Source organism: Symphalangus syndactylus, chromosome 8 (assembly GCF_028878055.3).
Source record: "Symphalangus syndactylus isolate Jambi chromosome 8, NHGRI_mSymSyn1-v2.1_pri, whole genome shotgun sequence".
Lineage (NCBI taxonomy): Eukaryota > Metazoa > Chordata > Mammalia > Primates > Hylobatidae > Symphalangus > Symphalangus syndactylus.
The window spans coordinates 87007597-87028560 of record NC_072430.2 but is presented as its reverse complement, the minus strand read 5'-3'; the positions used below and the strand labels follow the sequence as shown (position 1 = coordinate 87028560).

Genomic DNA, 20964 nt, shown 5'->3' with positions numbered 1-20964 from the left:
CGCGGGTCGACTCGGCGCTGTCTTGGGGTCTCGCACTCTCATGGCCTCGCTCCCCACCGCCTGCGACCCCCAGGCCTTCTCTTCCCCGGGCGCCCACTCCATTCTCGGGAAGAGCAGCCGGCACTGGAGGGCAGAGACTGCCCCAGGGGCGGAGCTCCCTCTCGGGCCGGAGGTAGGAAAGTGCAGAGCCGCCCGGGCCGAGGCACAGACCTCCCGGCGAGGCTCCTCCCGAGCGTCCCTCCTGCCAGCCAGGGTCGCAGCCGCAGCGGCTTCCGCAGCTATTAGCCCACAGGACTTGCAAACTCTTACTGCACCCTTCTCTCCCATTAGGAGCTTTTCCTTCCTCCTTCCCCCAACCCCTCTGTCCTCCTCACTTTGGGGAATTTAATGCTTTCTTTAGCATCTTTTTGTGTGCGTGATCTGGGGGACGTGACTCCCCAGAGCTCCAACTATCTCAGCTGAATTCTACTTTTGTTTTTATGTCTGCCTCGCCTCCTCTCGTGTCCCTCTTATCTGACTGATCTGCGAAGTCTGATACTTCTGCCAGAGGGAGAGGAATAAATAGATGTTGCTGCCTCCGAAGGCTTAGACGTTGGGAAAGAGCAGCCTGGGCGGCAGGGGCGGTGGCTGGAGCTCGGTAAAGCTCGTGGGACCCCATTGGGGGAATTTGATCCAAGGAAGCGGTGATTGCCGGGGGAGGAGAAGCTCCCAGATCCTTGTGTCCACTTGCACTGGGGGAGGCGGAGACGGCGGAGCGGGCCTCTCGGCGTCCACTGCGCGGCTGCACCCTGCCCCATCCTGCCGGGATCATGGTCTGCGGCAGCCCGGGAGGGATGCTGCTGCTGCGGGCCGGGCTGCTTGCCCTGGCTGCTCTCTGCCTGCTCCGGGTGCCCGGGGCTCGGGCTGCAGCCTGTGAGCCCGTCCGCATCCCCCTGTGCAAGTCCCTGCCCTGGAACATGACCAAGATGCCCAACCACCTGCACCACAGCACTCAGGCCAACGCCATCCTGGCCATCGAGCAGTTCGAAGGTCTGCTGGGCACCCACTGCAGCCCCGATCTGCTTTTCTTCCTCTGTGCCATGTACGCGCCCATCTGCACCATTGACTTCCAGCACGAGCCCATCAAGCCCTGCAAGTCTGTGTGCGAGCGGGCCCGGCAGGGCTGCGAGCCCATACTCATCAAGTACCGCCACTCGTGGCCGGAAAGCCTGGCCTGCGAGGAGCTGCCAGTGTACGACCGGGGCGTGTGCATCTCCCCCGAGGCCATCGTTACTGCGGACGGAGCTGGTGAGTTTTGACACGGCCCACTCTTCCCTTACCCTACAGCCTCCTCACTTCTTGGAGTCCTTGTTACTAGCCTTTACTCTCTAATTTTTTTCCCTTCGGATTACTTATCTTAATCTCTCCCATAACTGCTCCTCTGTCAAAGACCCTTCTTCTTTCTTCTTCTTTTTTCAAAAACAAAAACAAAAAAACCCTCACCTTATCACCTTCCAAACTGATGCACTCTGGCACTCTGTTCCAATAGGCGATCTTTCTAAAACAATTCATGCATTCCAAACCCATCACACTTCTACTCCACAGGAATCCTTCACTTCAACTCTTTACATGTGGAAGTAGCCACATTTTGTAAAGTGATGCTCTTTTTCTTTTAAAGTTTGTTTATAATCATTGGGTTTTCTTTGCTGATTCTCAGGCAATCTCAGTCACCAGGTTTCTGTATCTTTAGTGTCTTAGATGCTTGTTAAGATTGTATGGAGGAAACAGAAAACTGAAGCCCCATTTTCTTCTAATTAAAAATGCCAGGATAATTTCAATAACCTTACTCTAACCGACAGATGTTAGGGGTATGTGTTTGCTCAAGATCCAATTTGAGCAATTACCTTCACCTTAAATTTCCCCCTCCTTTCAATGAGATAAATTGTTCTTCCACTCAGGAATGAAACAACTGTGAAACATTGCTATGCACTGTTAATTAGCTTCTGTGGCTTGCCATAGAGCTGGCAGACTGAAATTACTGAGCTCTTTTCACATGCCCACATGCCTTCAAGTCATTTTATAAGTGGCATACAGATGAAAGGAGTTATATTTAAGGCATGTTATCATACACTCACGTAATGTTATTTTAAATCTCACCCCTTATTCCACTCTCATATTTTGCAAAAAAGAAATTGTCTTTAATACCTTATTTCATGCTCCTTTTCCGTGTGTGCACCAGCCACAGTCATTTCAATCTTTCCCTACCATAAAACTTTATTGCAGCTCTAAATTTAATGGAGTCAATCACAAGTTGTTTTCTCACTAGTGTTTAGTATGACATTTGTAACTTTAAGACCCCAACTAAACCTACTTCATTATGGTCCATTTAATTCTAACTTAGTATTACTTCTACCAACTAACCCAAACCTCAAATTTTACCCTTCATATATTTTATAAAGAAGGCAATTTTTTTCATGAGTGGTCCTCTTTCATACCACACCCCCACCCCCCAACAATTCTGTTCTTAGATGTGTTGACTTGGTTGCCTCCATCTGTTTATTTCTTGGGCATCAACTTTCCTTCCTCTTTCAACTTGCACAGTCTAGGCACATGTCCCCAATCCATTTCCAGGTAGTAATTCTTAGTTATCAGGAAATTGATTTGGAAAAATTACTTTCTGTGCACGTTGACTCATTTAACAAAGCGAGAAAAGGAGAAGTAATTGTAAAAATAGCTGAAGGAAAAAAAATAAACAGAAAAATTTCAAGAACTTTTTAATGGTGACCTCACTTAGTTTATCACTTTTTGAATATACCTATTGTTTTCTTGATTTTAATCAAGAACCAAAAGCTAATTGTGTAAAATCATCACAGAAATGTATTCCTTATTAATCTTTGCTAAAACAGCATGCTTGAGGCTTCGTGCTCACCAAAGTCACAGACTGCAGAGTCTGGAAGTGCTCAGTGCTGTTGCCACTCTGGCTTGCCAGGCACTTAGAATCAGTTAAATGCAGGTGCTCCTCTCAGACCAAGGGCTAGGAATGAGGTGGCAGTGGTTCAGGCTGAAATGCATTCCACCCCGTAAAGCACAAAACTTGCTCTTAAACCTCCCTTAGAGGTGGACCTAGAGTGAGTGAGGTTTGGCAAGGTTAATGGCTCTCAAAAAGCCATAGTCAATATGGATGGGAAGCAGTTTCATTAAGTGTCCCTGAGTTACCAATCACTGTGGAACAAACATGGACACAGTTGCCTCACTGAAGCACTCAAATAGGACATGCATGGAAACAATTTGTCAGTTCATGGGACCTGATTTCTAAGCTTCTTTAAAATGCCAGAATATTTGCTTTACTGACAGCATCCTTGCTAGAAAAATAGGTAGTAGTTGGAATCATAGTTAGTGATGGCGTCCCTGCTCCCTTCCATAAGCTTCAGTGTGAACCAGAGGCTGTGATGGTAAGGGGAGCTGAAAGGTGGGGGGAAGTGGAAATTGGGAATGAAGTGGGTAGATTGTAGCCTGAAGGGTCTCCTGGCTTCCAGGGCCAGCTTGTTGAAAATTACATTCCCTGTGCTGGGTCAAACTGTCAGACACCTGGAATTACTTAGGAACAACCACATGTGGCCAGTGTGATTTACCATGCAATATCCAATATACTCTTTGGTTCAGTGGGAGGTGATAGTTCACAAAGCAAGGATTTTTTCTTGTTCAATTGGGTATAAACAGAATCCCTGTGTCTTTTGACTAGTATCTGTCCAACTAGATATAAAAATGAGGTCTCCCTGAATAAAATAGGACAATCTTTCACATTCTTTTGATGCCAAGAGGATTTTCAAATCCTACCCATTCATGGGGTTCTGTTCTCTCATAGTATATCATGACTCCACAAACAAGCTTAGGACCTTTTACAAGGCAGTCTTATTGAAGTGGAGAAATGCTTGAAACTTCTTTTTGCTTTCAGAATACTAAGGGTAAACATTTTTGAAAAGAATGGGTTCCATCCTGGCCATTATTATTCATCTTACACATTTTATATTTGCTATAGTGTGACTACATGTACAACTGATTATTTGAAAACTCAGCTCAATTTAGTCATTCAGCAAGTTAGTGATGACATTCAGGCAAATCTTTAATATTGTGTGGTGAGTAAAGAGGATCGGCTTGGAGTGGGGCACACCAGGTGTTGAATGATTCTGCCCCCACATCAACTATTGTTATAGGAAAATTATATGACCTCTGTAATTCAAAGTTTTCTTATCTGTAAAATCAGGACAAAACTATCTACATCCCAAGGGCATGATATAGATGAAATTAAAGCTGGTGCAGTGGCTCACTCCTGTAATCTCAGCACTTTGGGAGGCCGAGGCGGGTGGATCAGTTGAGGTCAGAAGTTGGAGACCAGCCTGGCCAACATGGTGAAAACCTATCTCTACTAAAAATACAAAAATTAGCCTGGGATGGTGGTGCATGCCTGTAGTCCCAGCTACTCCAGGAAACTGAGGCAAGAGACTCACTTGAACTCTGGAGGCGGAGGTTGCAGTGACCTGAGATGGCGCCACTACACTCCAGACTGAGCGACAGAGTGAGATTCTGTTTCAAAAAAAAAGAAAAGAAATTAAACATCACATAAAGCATTGGTTTAGGACCCAGTAAGCACTGAAAAAAGTGCTGCTGCTGTTTTACTATTATCACTGTTATAACGAATTGACTAACATTTTCTATTTTGTTTTTGAAATGGTTATGTTGGTAAATACAGATGCAGCCTAGAACTTTTATTAGTTCATCTCTGGGGAAAAACAAAACAAAAAAGCTTTACAACTGGGACCTAACTGGAAAAACAAATCTTATTTCTTCTAAACATATAAAGTTAGTATTTCATTTTACACAAATTGACCTAGACCTCACGCTCAAGAGCAGATCCCTTTGGGAGTGACAGAAAAAAGAATGAGTCTGGTGGAGGAGTTAATTACAAATAATTTATCTCAGAAACCCAGGAATCAAGCAGTTAAGAAAATTTATGATATGATATTTCACAGCTATTTCCACAACACCTACAGTTTGCCGTGCCAAGGGCTTTATAATCATTCCTCAGTCGGTGCTGGCTTCTGTGGCAGTGTTAACTTTTCTCCCCAGCTCTTGCTCAACACGTTTCTGCAGGCCTTCTCTCTCCTGGCAGAGCCGTGCCAACTTTCATATGCAGGAGCTGCCATTTAATCATTTCTCCACTCTCAGAGAAACAGGCAGTCTTTTCTTTAGCCCTGGTCTACAAATATTTGAGGGGCCAAGTACCAAGAAGGAAGAATTATTTAGTGTGATATGAGGAGGAAAATGGAAAGGAGAAATGGAAATTTTAGATTAGAATTAAAGGGAGAACATGCTTCTGAGGATCCTTCATTGTGTAAAATACTGAAAGGCACTCTGGATGGGTTAGGGAAGAGTATCTCAGTGTTATGTTAGTAGTATTTAACTTTATTTAGAGCAACCCCCATTATCAGGAGTAATGTAATCTTAGGTAGTCTCCAAATCTTATTTTAATAATTTACTTTTTATCTCATTCCCACTAAACCTTAAAATAGTTGTTGCTACAAATTGCAAAACTGACTAGGTTATATTTAGCTCTTCTAGTTCTACTTGGTGTCTAGAATGAGGAGACCAAGAGCCAACAGATAGACATAGTTTTGAATAATTAAGAATTGGCTACATCTCCTCAATTTAGAGAAAACCACAGTTTTAGAGTTACAGGCCCTTAGTTGGAATTCTAGATTTGCCATTAATTTTGTACAGTGAACTAGTCACTTTACATTGACATTCATTAGGGATTGTGAAGAACAAAAGAAATAGTAATATGAAGTTACTGATAAACGGTAAAGCACAATATAAATGTTTAACAACAGTGTCATTGGGGAGAGGACGTGTCATCCTCAGGACAGGAACCATCAGCAACACAATAAAAGCAACCAACACTGATGTTCTAGGTGCTGTCCTGAGTGCATTTTGCACATTCATTATTATTCCCATTTTGGAGAAAAGGAAGCCAAGGCATATAGAGAAGCTAAGTGACTGTCCAAGTTAGCAGAGCTAGCAAGAGAAAGAGAATTCAAAGCAGAGCCTGTTCTACACTACACTTCCTCCCTTAAGAAATGTAATTCCTAACTTTCTAGAGAATCTGTTATTCTTTGCCTAGCAGATTGCAGTTAAAGGAGCAAAGGTTTTCTCATTGTATTTTGAAGCACACTTATCTATGGCTTAAGAGAATAAAAGGTGGTTTCTAGACAATGGATTCAAAGAGATAAGAGATTCTGACTTCACTGCAATTTTGAGATAGTAGAGATTATGCATTCCAGATTCTCATGTCCCTAGTCTCTTGGTCTCGGCATGCTCCAGCGTGAACTCATCATTTCCCCATCGTCATACACTTGTTTCTTTCTGGTATTTTCTATATTGTTGAAAGGTACCACCATACCTTAGTATTCCAGGCCTGGGAGGCAGTCTTTTTTTTTTTTTTTTTTTTTTTTTGAGACAGTCTTGCTCTGTGACCCAGGCTGGAGTGCAGTGGCACGATCTCTGCTCACTACAACCTCTGCCTCCCAGGTTCAAGCAATTCTCTTGCCTCAGCCTCCTGAGTAGCTGGGACTACAGATGCATGCCACCACGCCCAGCTAATTTTTGTATTTCTGTTAGAGACGGGTTTTCGCCATGTTGGCCAGGCTGGTCTCGAACTCCTGACCTCAGATGATCTGCCTGCCTTGGCCTCGCAGTGCTGAGATTACAGGTGTGAGCCACCACACCTGGCTGTGGGAAGCAGTCTTGATTCTACCTTTTTCCCTCATTCCCCTCACTCAATAGGTATCACATGCTGTTGAGTCTACTCTGACTCAAATTCCCTTCCCTCCCGCTCTAATGCTACTTTCTTAGTTTGGACCTCACCATTTCTCACTGGGTTACGGTCATAGGATGACAATGGTCTCTCTTATCTCCAGTATTTCCCCTCCATATTCCAATAGATATTTTTTCTGAAATGCAAATCTTTTGCTTAAAATCCTTGGGTATCTGCCTCTGGCCTGCGTGATCTCACCCTTCTGACTTCTCTAGCTTGTTTCTCTCTGCTTACACTGCTCTCGTTTCGGCCACGTTTGCAGGCATCTCACCCCAGTACCTTTGCAATGCTACTCTCTATCTGGAAAACTCTCCCTACATTTCCTAACTCCTTAGGGCTCCTCTGGAAATCTCTGTGACCTCCACTAGAAATCCTGGGGCATAAAACTTACTAATAATATCTATTTTCATTTAGGGTAATTTGTTGTTAGAATTCCTAAGTTTAACTTTCTGACAATAATTTTTTGATCAATTATTAGAAAATTTTTGTTTTCTGTCTTACAGTTCTAACAATTGACTTCTAAGCATTTGTAAAAGTGTAGAAACATTTTCCTTTGAGTAAGAATGAAAGAAGTAAAACAGTCTCCTTGGCTTAGCTATTTTGAAGTGATTCCCTTTTACCAAGCAAAATTTTATTTTTCACTCTTATTTCTACCTTTGAACAATAAACATTTCAAATGTGGGCCAACATAATTTCTTCCTTTATGAAGACATTATTTTTGTATGTAGTTTATCACATGATTATTCAGAAATAGAAAAACCACTGGCACATTACTGTAATACTTGGGTACATTTATCATGAATAAATGTTTGAATATAATGAAAGTATTAGTAATTAATAGTTTATGCCCAAGTTGAGCCAAATGTTTTAGAATTAGTGTTTGTTACCTGCTTATCTGTTTGTTTACTGACTGCTATCTTTTCCTGAATATTGCTTTTTAAATACTTGCTGATGATTACTAAACCTGGGAAAGTAATTCATTAATTGTAATTGTGGGTGTTACTGTCCTAAAATAGTATTAACCCCTCGTTTAATTTATTCCTGATAGGACCTATAAACAAAAAGGACAAAGGATGAATACTATTTTCTCTTAGAATAAATAGAGGCATTAAAGTTTAGCATAAAGTGTTACTACAAATGTAAAACTCTTATATAAAAGTTCTAAATTGGAGTGTCGATAAGGATATATTGCTAGGTACAGCATCTCTCAGCATGGTGTTCTGCTGCTGCACTAAGTGTTATTCATTAGAGGCTGCTTTCTTAATTAGAACACAGAAAACCTTTATCATTACTATTTTCTGGGATTATGGCATCCTAAAAACAATCAATAGCAATTTCTAATTATTGTCACATCTATTAATTGCACTGGCTTGAATAGTCCCTGAATAGTAGGTTTCTTTTCTGTTGAAGAACTATTTAGCCTGCAGTTAAAGGACATGAGAATGATTTCTGAGTGTTCATTTAGGAACTAAGGATTTAAATATATACTAGTTCAGTGTGATATGTCTATTTATTGAAGATGCATTTGTTGTTTTTTTTTGTCATCAAGTCGTAAGTGTTGGATGAGTGCCTGATACTTGCGTAGGCTTCATTATGATAGGATGCTTATATTTACAAATTTTGTGAAATTCAAATAAATTATTAAATTCTAAAATTTTATGCCCAGTTGAGTATTCAGAAGAGTATTTCCTTATAACCACATGAAAAAATAGGTCTCATCCATACTCAACCCACGAATGATAAGAATGCCGACCTCATGACATTAATAAAAATCTACTTCCTTCAGACAACTGGATTCTTACCCAAATCAAACTTGTGACTGAGTTAGATTTTTATCTTTAGGAATTCTTGAAATAAATATGTTATGGTTCTTTTTTCTGTCACCTTCTTTCAGATTTTCCTATGGATTCTAGTAATGGAAACTGTAGAGGGACAAGCAGTGGTGAGTATATCATTATCTTCCTGGTTTTCATTTGTGGTCAGATTAGTCATTGATGTAATTTAGATACTCAAGTCATTCTTGGGGAAGCTCATGCCCTACATTTTACAAATAAACTTTTTAAAATTCTCTCATTTATATTAATTTTATTTTTAAAATTAGCATGTAGTAAAATTGGCCTTTTATTTTGACATATAGTTTGGTACACATGAATTTTAATATTATGTATAGATTTATGTAACCACCACCACATCAGGATACAGAACAATTCCATCACCTCCCAAAACTCCTTCAAGCTGTATCCCTTTATAATTACAAGTTTCCCCTATCTTCATCCATGGCAATCACTCATCTTTTCTTTATCACTGTAGTTTTATCTATTTGAGATTGGATTGTCCATATAGACAGGCTGACAGTATGCTTTTGAGACTTATCCAATTGTTGCATATATCAATGGTGCATTCCTTTTTATTACAGAATATTTTATTACTTGGATGTATGACCATTTGTTCACCCATTCACTCCTTCAAGGAAATTTGGGTTGTCTCCACTTTGGAGTAATTGCGAATAGAGCTACTATAAACATTCCAGTACAGGTTTTTGTGGGAATGTAAGTTTTCATTTCTCTAGGCTAAATATGTAGGAATAGGATCGCTGGGTTATATGGTAAGTATATGTTTAACTTTGTAAAAACGTGCCAAACTGTTTCCAAGATGGCTGTTCAATTTTGTGCTAGTAATGTATAAGAGTTCCAGTTGTTCCATATCCTTTTGAGCCCTTGGTATTATCAATATATTTTATTGTTAGCCATTTTAATAGGTATGTGATAATAGCTCCTCATGGTTTTAATTTGCATTTCCCTGATGGCTAATGACGCTGAATACATTTTCATGTGTTTATTTGCTATCCACATATATCCTTTTTGGTAAAATGTTCAATTCTTTTGCCCATTTTAAATTGGGTTGTTTTCTTAATGAGTTCTGAGGGTTCTTTACATATTCTGGATACAAAAAACATCTTTTGGTTTTATTCATTTTCTCTATTGTTTTACTGTTTTCAATTTTATTGATTCTTTCCTTCTGCTTGCTTGCTTTAGAGGTTTATTTTGCTTTTTCTTTTGTTTCTTAGAGTAGAAGCTTATATTGTGTTTCGAGACCTTTTTTTTTTTTTTTTTTTGAGATGGAGTCTTGCTCTGTTGCCCAGGCTGGAGTGCCGTGATGCAATCTCAGCTCACTGCAACCTCCACCTCCTGGGTTCAAGCAATTCTTCTGCCTCAGCCTCCCAACTAGCTAGGATTACAGGTATGCACCAGCACACCCAGCTAATTTTTATATTATTAGTAGAGACAAGGTTTCACCATGTTGGCCAGCTGGTCTCTAACTCCTGATCTCAGGTGATCCACCGACCTCGGCCTTACAGAGTGCTGGGATTACACATGTGAGCCACCATGCCCGGCCGAGACCTTTCTTCTGACATAATGTAATGCTATAAATACCCATCTAAGAATGACTTTAGTTGCATCTCACAAATTTTGATAGTTTCATTTTTCTTCAGTTCAAAATACTTTATATTTTTCCTTGATATTTCCTTTGACTTGTGCATCATTTGGGATTATGCTGTTTAATTTGCTGCTTTTTGAGGATTTTCCTATTATCTTTGCTATTTTTCTAATTCTACTGTTGAAGAATATACTTTGTGTGATTTCAATTCTTTTAGATTTATTAAGGTTTATTCTGTGATCCAGGATATAATCTGTCTTGGTGAATGTTCCATGTACACTTAGAAATAAGTATTTTGCTGTTGGGTGGAATGTCCTTTAAATGTCAATTCAATTTAGTTGATTAATACTGTTATTTAGTTCTTTTATATTCTTGCTGATTTTCTGCCTACTAGATCTATTGATTACTGAGAGAAGGGTGATTAGGTCTCAAATATTGTGGATTTTTCTATTTCTTTTTTCTGTCTGTCAATTTTGCTTCATGTATTTTGAAGCTCTGTTTGGTACATACTTGTTTAATATTTTTTATGTCTTATTGGTGAATTGATGTTTTCATTATGTAGTGTCCTTTTATCCTTGGTAATTTTCTCTGCTCTAAATTCTATTTTTTCTAATATTGCTATAACTATTTCAGCTGTCATTTGATTAGTGTTTGCAGGGCATATCTTTTTCTATCCTACTTTTAACATACTTAAGCCATTATGTTTTAAATACATTTCTTGTAGACATCATATAATTGAGTCTTTTAAAAAAAATCCATACTGTTGATCTTGTCTTTTGATTGTATGTTTTGACCATTTGCAGCTAATGTAATTATTAATATTTATATTTAGATCTACTGTTTTATTTTCTGTTTGTGCCGTCTCCTTTTTATTCACATTCCCTTCTTTCTTTTAGACTAAATCTCTCTCTCTCTCTCACACACACACACACACACACACGCATGTATATGAGATATATATATATCCTCATGAGATAATTTTATATTTTTTCTTTCAACAATTACATATCTTTTAAACAACTTGAGGAGAATAGTAGCCTACTGTATTTATACAGATGTTTTAATTTCTATTATTCTTCCTTCTTTTCCAACATTCCACGCTTCCTTCTGGTATTCTTTCTCTTGTGTTCTTCAGACAGAACTTCTGTCTGAAGAACTTTCTTAAGTATTTTTGGTACTTGTTTTAAAGCAGTTCTGCTGGCAAAAACTTCTTTTTTCCTTTACCTGAAAATATCCTTATTTCACCTTCATTCCTAAAGGATATTTTCACTGCATACAGAATTCTAGGTTTGCAGTACATTTAGCATATAAAAAATATTCCACTTCCTTCTGGCTTCAATGTTTCTCATGGGAAATTGGCAGTCTTGCAAGTAATAGTTTCCCTGTAAGTAATACATCAGTTTCCTTTGGTTGCATTTGATTTTTTTTTTCTGTGTCTTTAGTTTTTAGCATTTTAATTATTACATATCTGGGCATTGATTCCTTTGAGTTTACCCTGTTTAGGGTTAACTGAGCTTCTTGAATCTATAAATTTATAATATTAGCCAAATTTGAGAAGTGCTTAGGAATTATTTCTTCAAATACTTGCTTCTTACACAATAGTCTCTTCCATGATGATATGATTGTTAGATCTTCTGATATTGTTCCACAGGCCCCAGAGGCTCTGTTAATTTTTTCTCCTAATCTTTTTTCTCTCTTGTTTAGGTTAGGTAATTTCTGTTGGCCCAGCTACATGTTCATTGACTCTTTCGTTGGTCTTGTTCAATCTCCTACTCTCTGAAGCACACCCAGATAGTTTTTATTTGTTAGTATATTTTTCAAAGTTAAAAGTTCCATTTGATTCTTCATTATATTTTGTATTTCTTTGGTAAGACTTTCTATCTTTCCATTTATTTCAAGGATATTCACCCTTAATTTGTGAGGCATTTTAATGATTGCTACCGTAAAGTCATCTGTGTCATCTAATTGTCTTGTCCCACTCAAGTTAACATTTTTTTCCCTAATTCTTCATGTGTAGAGTAATTTTGGGTTGAATCCGGGACATTTTGAATATCCTGCAATAAAGCTTTGGGTCTTGTTTACTTAAAGTTATATGGAAAATGTTGATTTTCTTTTTTTAATTTTAGCAACAGTTAACCTAGTTAGGATTAGGCTACAAATTCTGACTAGTCTTCTGTGGTTGTGATTTCAATGTCAGTTCGATTTCCAAAGCCTTTGAAGTACCTTCCATATCTATCCCACGTGTACACCACTCAGTGGCCAGTATGAGGTCAGAGCAATACTTGATCCTACAGTGCAGTTTTTGAAATCTGTGATACACTGTTTTATGTCAGAGTCACACATGACCAGGGGTGAGTTCAGTAGTTCATAAACAACTTTACAAAATCCTTTCCCAGGATCCTTTATCTCTCTGATTTCCCTAGCACTTTTCAGTTCCTTGGAATTCCCCCGTTTTGGTCCTTTGGCTAGAACGCTGGAGCTTTATCCCACTCTGTGATTTGCTTCTTGTGACTGCTCCTTCCTATGGGGCCAAGCAGTGGGAGGACAGAGAGAGAGAGAGAGAGAGAGAAAGTAATGGGGATTTGCCCCAGTCTTTTGGAACTACAAGTCTTCCAATCAGAGAGTAAGTTTCTCTCCTTCATCAAAGTTTGGGTTCCTGAGGGTCTCCCTTGTTGCAGCTGTTGCTGTTACCACAATCCCAGGATGCCTTGAGGAATGGAATGCAAGAGGCTGATATGTTAGAGATCCTTTCCACTTCTTGACTTAGAACTAGAGGGCTTCTCCTGGAGTGTACTCTGTCTGCAAAATGTTTACCTCTAGGATACAGGTTGTGTTGACACCAGACTGGTGGATACCAGAGGGAAAAAATGATGAGCCCACTATCAGTTTTATGGCATTATTTTCTCCCTCCAGTCTTCCTGTTATGCTTGTATTACCTTTTAGAGTTCTTACGTTGCTGCTTCATGCACTCTGTTCAGGTTTCAGATATGCTTTCAGTGGGAGAAACAAGATGGAATCTACTTATTCCATCTTACCATAAAATAAACCATTAAAGTATAACATGCATGCAGAAAAGTGCACAAATCATAAATGTGCATTTTCACAAAGTAACCACTCTCTGCAACCAAGATATGTAACATTACCAGCACTCCAGAAGCCTCCAAGTCACTACCCCCACCCTTCTTTTCAAAGGTAACTGCTCCCAGGAATTCTAGTACCATAGATTCATTTTGCCTGATCTTGAACTTTATATAAATGGAATTCTACAGTATGTATTTTTGTGTATGCATGTGACTTCCTTTGCTTTTCCTTAGGCTGTGTATAGCAGTAGTTTTTCACTTTAATTGCTATATTGTATTCTATCATTGAATGTGGTACACTTTATTCATTCTAATGTTCCTGGATATTTGGATCGTTTTCAGTTTTTGTTACTATGACTAATGCTGCATTTGTTTCTGCAATATGATAGCTGTGATGAGTACCACATATTCCACTTCACTTTCCTCTAGTATTTTGCACTGATTTTGGTGAGTATGTCTTGCCTTATAAGGTGTCTTATTTGTGGAAATGAAACATTTATTAAGTTGTAAATGAGTTTGAAATATCAACTTTCATTACATTGGGACAGTTTTCTCTGTTGACTTCTACTGAATCTTATCATGGTGATATGTTTGATCTGAGGGAATGTCTACCAAAGGTGTCCCAACAAATATTTATCCCATTAAAAACCTAGGTAAATTAAAATTATTTTAGAATTGTTTTGTTACTTTATGTAATTGATAATATTTTTCAATATCATAAAATCAGTTGGAAATCATTGCTGTCCAGTAATGTTGCTATCTGAAGAGTCACTCCTTCTATTATGTTTTCTCAACCCGAACTGAAAAGCTCATTTGTATAAAACTGCAATTGGTGAGTCAAAATTTCTGGCCAAGGACATGTATATGTTACCAATTTGTTCCAAAGTTATGGTTAGAGTAACATGGCACTTCAATGTACGCAAGAAAGAAAACACTTCAACAACACTATCAACAATATACAAAAAACAGTTCAACATGTAAAACTACCTAGAACGAATGTGGTGTTCTCGGAGTCAGTGTTTACTGTTCCTCTTTTAAAAATGTTTTCCAGTTCTCTGGTATAATGAGAGTGATGAAAACAAATAGGCAAAACCAAAGCTCATTCTGTTTGTGAAAAAAACACTAACATATTCACATGTTCTGAAAAGAAAATATAATTTGTTCACACTCAAAAATTTATGCTTTGGAGAAATATAACAGCTGAGGTTGATCATGATAAAACAGGAAATGAGGAAGGCATGAAAACACTATAACCCACATAAGGACCTCTTTCCAAAGTGTCAAGCTGTTTCTGTCTGGAATTTGGAAAAGAAATTCTTTCACTCTACTTAATTTATTCTTTGCCTCAAAGCTTAACAATTTTTTCTTTTTCTTTTTTTGAGATAATGACTCTGAACAGCATCCAACTGTATGTTTTACTGTTGCAAATCCACTATTGTAATAAGGAATAGATGTTCTTTATTTCCATAGCGTGTAACATGGAGGAAAACAATTTTTGTTTTATTTCACCTAGTCACTTGATCTATCAAATCAGCACACAGAAAATTAAGGCAGATATTCAAGTGGTCCGATATAAAGGTTTTTTTTTTATTAAAATAATTCAAAAAAGTAATTCTTCCAATTTTCTGCTTTGTGATGGTGACCAATTTATGAACTTTTACATTTGAAAAACACAAATTACTCCAGAGTGGAGATAGAGTTGGTAAATTCTGACACTAAATATATAAGTGTGACCAAATTATTTCTTGGGGCCTGTTTCCTAATATAAAATCAGAATGTATCGATCAGAGTTCCCTTCTGGTTTATCTTAAATTAGGGAACATCAGTGTAAGTCAGATGCTCTCCCAGAGTTTTCACTAACCTCTTCTTGGCCCTTTTCCAAAGGTGCTCCAGAGAAGCTCCTCTGGGTAGCTGCCCGGTGGCCACTGAGCAACTGGAGATTCCTGGTGACTGCAGCTGCCAGGCCTGCCCAGCCACTCCCTCTTTTGCTGACATGATTTATGCTTAGCTTGGGTAGTATAGACCCATTCCCTCTCTTTCTTTCTCTTACACTTCTTTGCTCCCTCTTGGCTTACTACCAATTTTGGGAAGGAATTCAGTTTTTTTCTTCAGTACAAATGTTTACTGACTGTAGAGCCAACTTCCACACCTTATTGGAAAAAAAAGGATAGACAAATAGTATTTTTGTGATTATACAGTAGCTTAAAACTATAGGATTTTTTTTCCCCATTACTTTGCAACAACTGATACTTTTGACCAGTTCTCTTTCCTAAGCATTTCTCTCGTCGAGCTATTACCCAAATTGTCCTAGTTCTTCTCCGCCTGTCCCTCAGCTATAGACAGTCACTGAGGCTCTGTGCTTGGCTTCTGTTCCTCTCTCCTCATAGGGATTCATCTTGTTGGAGTTCATCAAGCTACATAGGCTGAATTATCACTTTTATGACTCTAGTTGTGATTACTCTCTAGGACCACGTTTCCCTCCTGTAACACTTCTACCTGAGTACTCTTTGGGTACTTCAAAAATAATGTATTTAATTACTGAAGTTGTTTTTTTTTTTGTTTTTTTTTTTTGAGACGGAGTCTCACTCTGTTGCTCAGGCTGGAGTGCAGTAGCACGATCTCAGCTCACTGCAACCTCCACGTCCTGGGTGCAAGCAATTCTCCTGTCTTAGCCTCCCTAGTAGCTGTGATTACAGGCACCCACCACCACGCCTGGCTAATTTTTGTATTTTTAATAGAGACGAGGTTTTGCCATGTTGGCCAGGCTGGTCTCTAACTCCTGATCTCAGGTGATCCAACCACCTCAGCCTCCCAGGGTGCTGGGATTACAGGCGTGAGCCACCGCGCCCAGCCCTGACGTAATCGTTTAATTAAAACTTTCTCTTTTGTAACTTTCTCATTTAAGTATGTGACACATTGCTTTTCTAAGTCCGTAGTACTGAAACTTTGTTTGGTTTTAGTCCATCGATCTCACCATTCATTAGAAATGTAATGACTAGTCCTGCCGAAAAGCTGCTGCACATCAAAGGGAACAATCAACAAAGTGAAGAGACAATCCATAGAATGAGGGAAAATATTTGCAAACTATCTGGCAAGAGCTTAATAACCAGAATATATAAGCAACTCAGACAATCCAATAGCAAAAACAAAACAGAAAACAACAACTAATCTGAAAATGGGCAAAAGATCTGAGTAGACATTTCTCAAAAGAAGACTTACAAATGGCCAACAGGTATACGAAAAGATTTTCAACATCACGACTTAGATAAATGCAAATCAAAACCACGGTGAGATATCTCACCCCAGTTTGAATGGCTTTTATCAAAAAGATGGAACAATGGATGGTAGCGAGGATGTGGAAAAGGGGAACTCTAGTACAGTGTTGGTGGGAATGTAAATTAGTATAGCCACTATGGAAAACAATAGGGAGTTCTTCAAAAAACTACAAATAGAACTACCATATGATCCAGCAATTTCATTACTGGGTATATATCCAAAAGAAAGGGAATTAATACATTGAAGAATATCTGTATTCCAATGTTTACTGCAGCACTATTCACCATAGCCAAAATGTAGAATCAACCTAAGTGCTTATTAGTGGATGAATGAATAAAGAAAATGTGGTATATATACACAATGACATATTGTTCAGGTACAAAAAAAAGTGAAATCTTGTCATTCGAAGGAACATGGAACTGGAGGTCATTATGTTAAGTGAAATAAGCCAAGCCCAGAAAGACAAATATCACACGTTCTCATTCATATGCGGGAGCTGAAAACAAAAAAAAGTGAATCTCATGGAGCTGGAGAGTAGATTTGTGGTTACCAGAGGCAGGGAAGGATAGTGTGAAGGAGGGAATGAAGAGAGGATGATTAATGAGGACAAATATACAGTTAGTTAGGAGGAAGACCTAGTGTTTGATAGCTAGTGTTTGAAGACCTAGTGTTTGATAGATCAGTATGGAGACTATAGTTAACAATAATCTATTTGTACATTTCAATATGTACAATAATTCACATGTTCATAGCATAAAGAAGAGTGTTTAATGTGGTGGATATTCCCCTAACTTGATATTTACGCATTATCTGAATGTATGAAAATATCAATGTACCCTGAAAATATGTCCATCTATTATGTATTACTTACTTGTATCAGGCACAATATGTGCAATGACATGGAGTGAAAGAGCAAATAGGTGACTGGCACTCCCTTTTCTTTCACTTCTTTTCAATACTTGGCATTGAGTGGACACATGATCTTCTAAAGGCTCTGAAGCCCCCTTTTCTTTTTGTTAATTGATTTCTTTAGAGTCTGTCTCAAAACAACACTTCAGAAGTCATGAGGGAAAACAAGCATAATTGTATTGACTCTTTCTATATTTTGGATATTCTGAATAACTCTTGGATGCAGAAAACTTGTGAAAGGCAGTTTATTTGAAATTTTCCAAAGACAAAAAGGAATAAACTGAATTTCCTTTTCTTATTAATATAGCGTTAGTTCTGTCAGTCTTAAGCAATTTCTTTTACAAAGTGCAAATTACTATGAATTGAGTCCTTTATTACAATATTTGAGGTTTGTTTTTACAGCTAAGTTGAGCAAATGTTACTTTTACTTTGTAAAGCCTTATTATATCGCCTAGGTTCACCAGTCAACTTCATCACATTTTCCACATACTGGTGTAATCCAAAATAAAATTTAATATGATATTCTTTGTCCTGTGTATAGGTTTAGGAAATAAATATTGTTTTACATATGTAATGAGTGGTTACTAAGTCAAGACACACTTTATTTTATAAAAAATGAAAGAAATGTCTTATTTTTTATGTTAATAGGACTTTATTAAGGTATAATTTACAGTAAAATACTACAAATCTTAAGTGTATGCTGCATTTAAATTTTGACAAATGTATATACTTATGTAACCATCATCCAGATCAATGTAAAGAACATTTATTTATTTATTTATTTATTTATTTAGAGACGGAATCTGGCTCTGTCGCCCAGGCTGGAGTGCAGTGGCGCAATCTCAGCCCACTGCAAGCTCCACCTCCCGGGTTCACACCATTCTCCTGCCTCAGCCTCTCGAGTAGCTGGGACTACAGGCATCCGCCACCACGCCCGGCTAATTTGTTGTATTTTTAGTAGAGACGGGGTTTCACTGTGTTAGCCAGGATGGTCTCGATCTCCTGACCTCGTGATCCATCTGCCTCAGCCTCCCAAAGTGCTGGGATTACAGGCGTGAGCCACCGTACCCCGGCCTAAAGAACATTTCTTTAAATTGTTTGGTGTCCTATCACCCATTCTGCCCTGAGGCAAGCACAGTTCTGATTTTCATTGCCATAGATTGGTGTCGTTATTCAGCTTCAAGTAAATGGAAGCATACTGTACACACTTGGGACTGGTTGCTTTGGCATACCATGGCATTTTTGAGACTTTGAGTTCTGTGCATCATTTTATTTTGTGTAAAAGTACACCCTTGTATGAGCGTAATACCCATATGACTTCTATATGGTTCCTAGTTTAATATAGTTGATTTCTGAATCTGCAGGAGTTGTGTTGTTGTTGTTGTTGTTCGTTTTTTTCCCTTTCATCATTGACATCAGGACTCTAGGGTTCTGGTGTTTTGTTTGTTTGTTAATGCCCTAGGAACAATAAGACCCTGTCGGCTTTCCATTAAGTGTCCATTTGATGGCTTGCAATTTTGGGAAGATGGAATGTGTTCCATGGGGTGGAGTCTAGGGATGTTTTACCATTGCCTTGTTTCTAGAAGGATAGTGGAATTGACCTCCTGAATGGCCAAGTGGTATATTGCCCATCTTCTGTTTAACGGCTGTCTGAACAAGTTCCACAATGGCATCCATTCCTGCTGCTGTTTTGATAGCTACGATGATAAGGTAGATGATCCATCTAGTGCCTTGATTTCTTCACTTTACTAACCTGCTTTTCTATTCTACCCCAGCCACTCACTTCCATGGGCAGTTCTGGGCCTTTCAGTGGTGCTAGCAGTGGTGCTAGCAGTGGTGCTAGCATTGTAATATTAACTCTAAGAATCCCACTCTTTGCCTGCTGCCTCTTTTCATTCCAGATGATTTGTTGCAGTATCATCACTGCTGCCTTTTTTTTTTTTTTTTTTACCATGTTGAGATTACCCATCCATCAGCTACCGCTTACTATCTGCTAAGCCTCTGGCCTTCTTGTCTATGTGAGATATCATGGTCTACTGCAATACTGATACCCTTGAAAATACTCTTAATTTCTTTGCTTTCTCTTCCTCTTCCATACTTATCTGGCAAATTCCAACTCCAGTTATTTGAGAAAATTACTCAACTGAGGTGACTAGTTTCACTTTAAATTCAAGATAGAAAATTCAAATAGACAATCAAGATTGCCAAGCATTCTTACCCACTATAAGGTTTGCCTTTCTATTTGATGCTTTATACTTTCTTTACTTACATGCCCACATCCTGCTTTTCATAGCCCCTCATTCACCATAGCTGATGACTTCACTTCATTCTTCAGTGAGAAGGTAAAAGCCATTGGAAAGAACACCCTCATTATTCCACCAACCAATTTATAAACTTGTCAATATCAGTACCTTTCTCTCCTTTTCCTTCTTGTGTAGTGGATAAAGTCTTCTAGCTTTCAAAGTCCGATTCTCTCTTTTGCTCAGGGTCCAGTCATCACGTTGCCAGTTGAATTTAGTGGACCCTTTTCTCTCTGAACTCATTTTAGCTCTGAGGGTCATTTGACACTGAGGACTACCCTGCTTTTATGTTGGAAGACCCTTTTTCAATTCCACACTCTCCTATATTTCCTTCCACATCACAGGATGCTCCTTCTCGGTCTCCTTTATGGACTCCATATTCTCTGTCTTATATATAAAGATGTAGTTCCTGCCTAGAGAACTATAACTCACTTTTCAGGTTTCAAGCTTTAAATATCATTTTCTCACAGTATATTGGAGGCCAGACTAGTTTAGGTCATTAAGTTATATGTTCTTATTACATGTATACATTGTGTTTTAATTTCATATCATGTATCACATATGACAAATTATTTTGTGTGTAATTTCTTTGTTCAACGTCTTTATCCTCTTCTGGATTGTCTGTAGTGCCCATCATGTGTCCTACATGCCTATTACAGAGCCTGGAATATAGCAGATGCCTAATATTTGCAGAATGAATGAATTCATATGTAAGTGACTGAAAGGGCTCAACAAATGTTAGTTCTCTTTCCCTTTCTCACCTCATATTTACAGAAGCATGGATACACCAGAGTTGTGGAGTCAGAGGATACTACTATCAGTTCTATAGAAGAAAGACAAATTCATGGTGTGATGGATGTTACCAGATGTTAAAAATTATGGAACTGTTAAAAATTTTAAAACTGCTCATAGACACCTCGTACAGGCAGTTGGAAATATAGATCTAGAGCTCAGTAAAAAAGTCATAGTTAAGGACCTGGATCTTCAAATTATAAAATTTTATTTTTTATATCTTTTAAAATGTGTTGTGTTTTGCTCCTGTGTGTTTTAAAATGGAGGAAAAGAGGACAGTTGGGTTTCAGAGGTCAAATGCCAGGATATAAGACATATA

General features: G+C 38.5%; 1 protein-coding gene across 1 annotated transcript in view; it reads left to right on the top strand.

Annotated features, from left to right (window-relative positions):
* The first annotated feature begins 180 nt into the window (after positions 1-180).
* FRZB (frizzled related protein) overlaps positions 181-20964 on the top strand; it is a 33738-nt gene continuing 12954 nt past the window's right edge. Inside the window, exons 1-2 of the mRNA XM_055289936.2 lie at positions 181-1287; positions 8745-8792. Coding sequence (XP_055145911.1) covers positions 810-1287; positions 8745-8792 — 526 coding nt within the window. The 5' untranslated portion in view covers positions 181-809. The remainder of the gene's footprint in view (positions 1288-8744; positions 8793-20964) is intronic.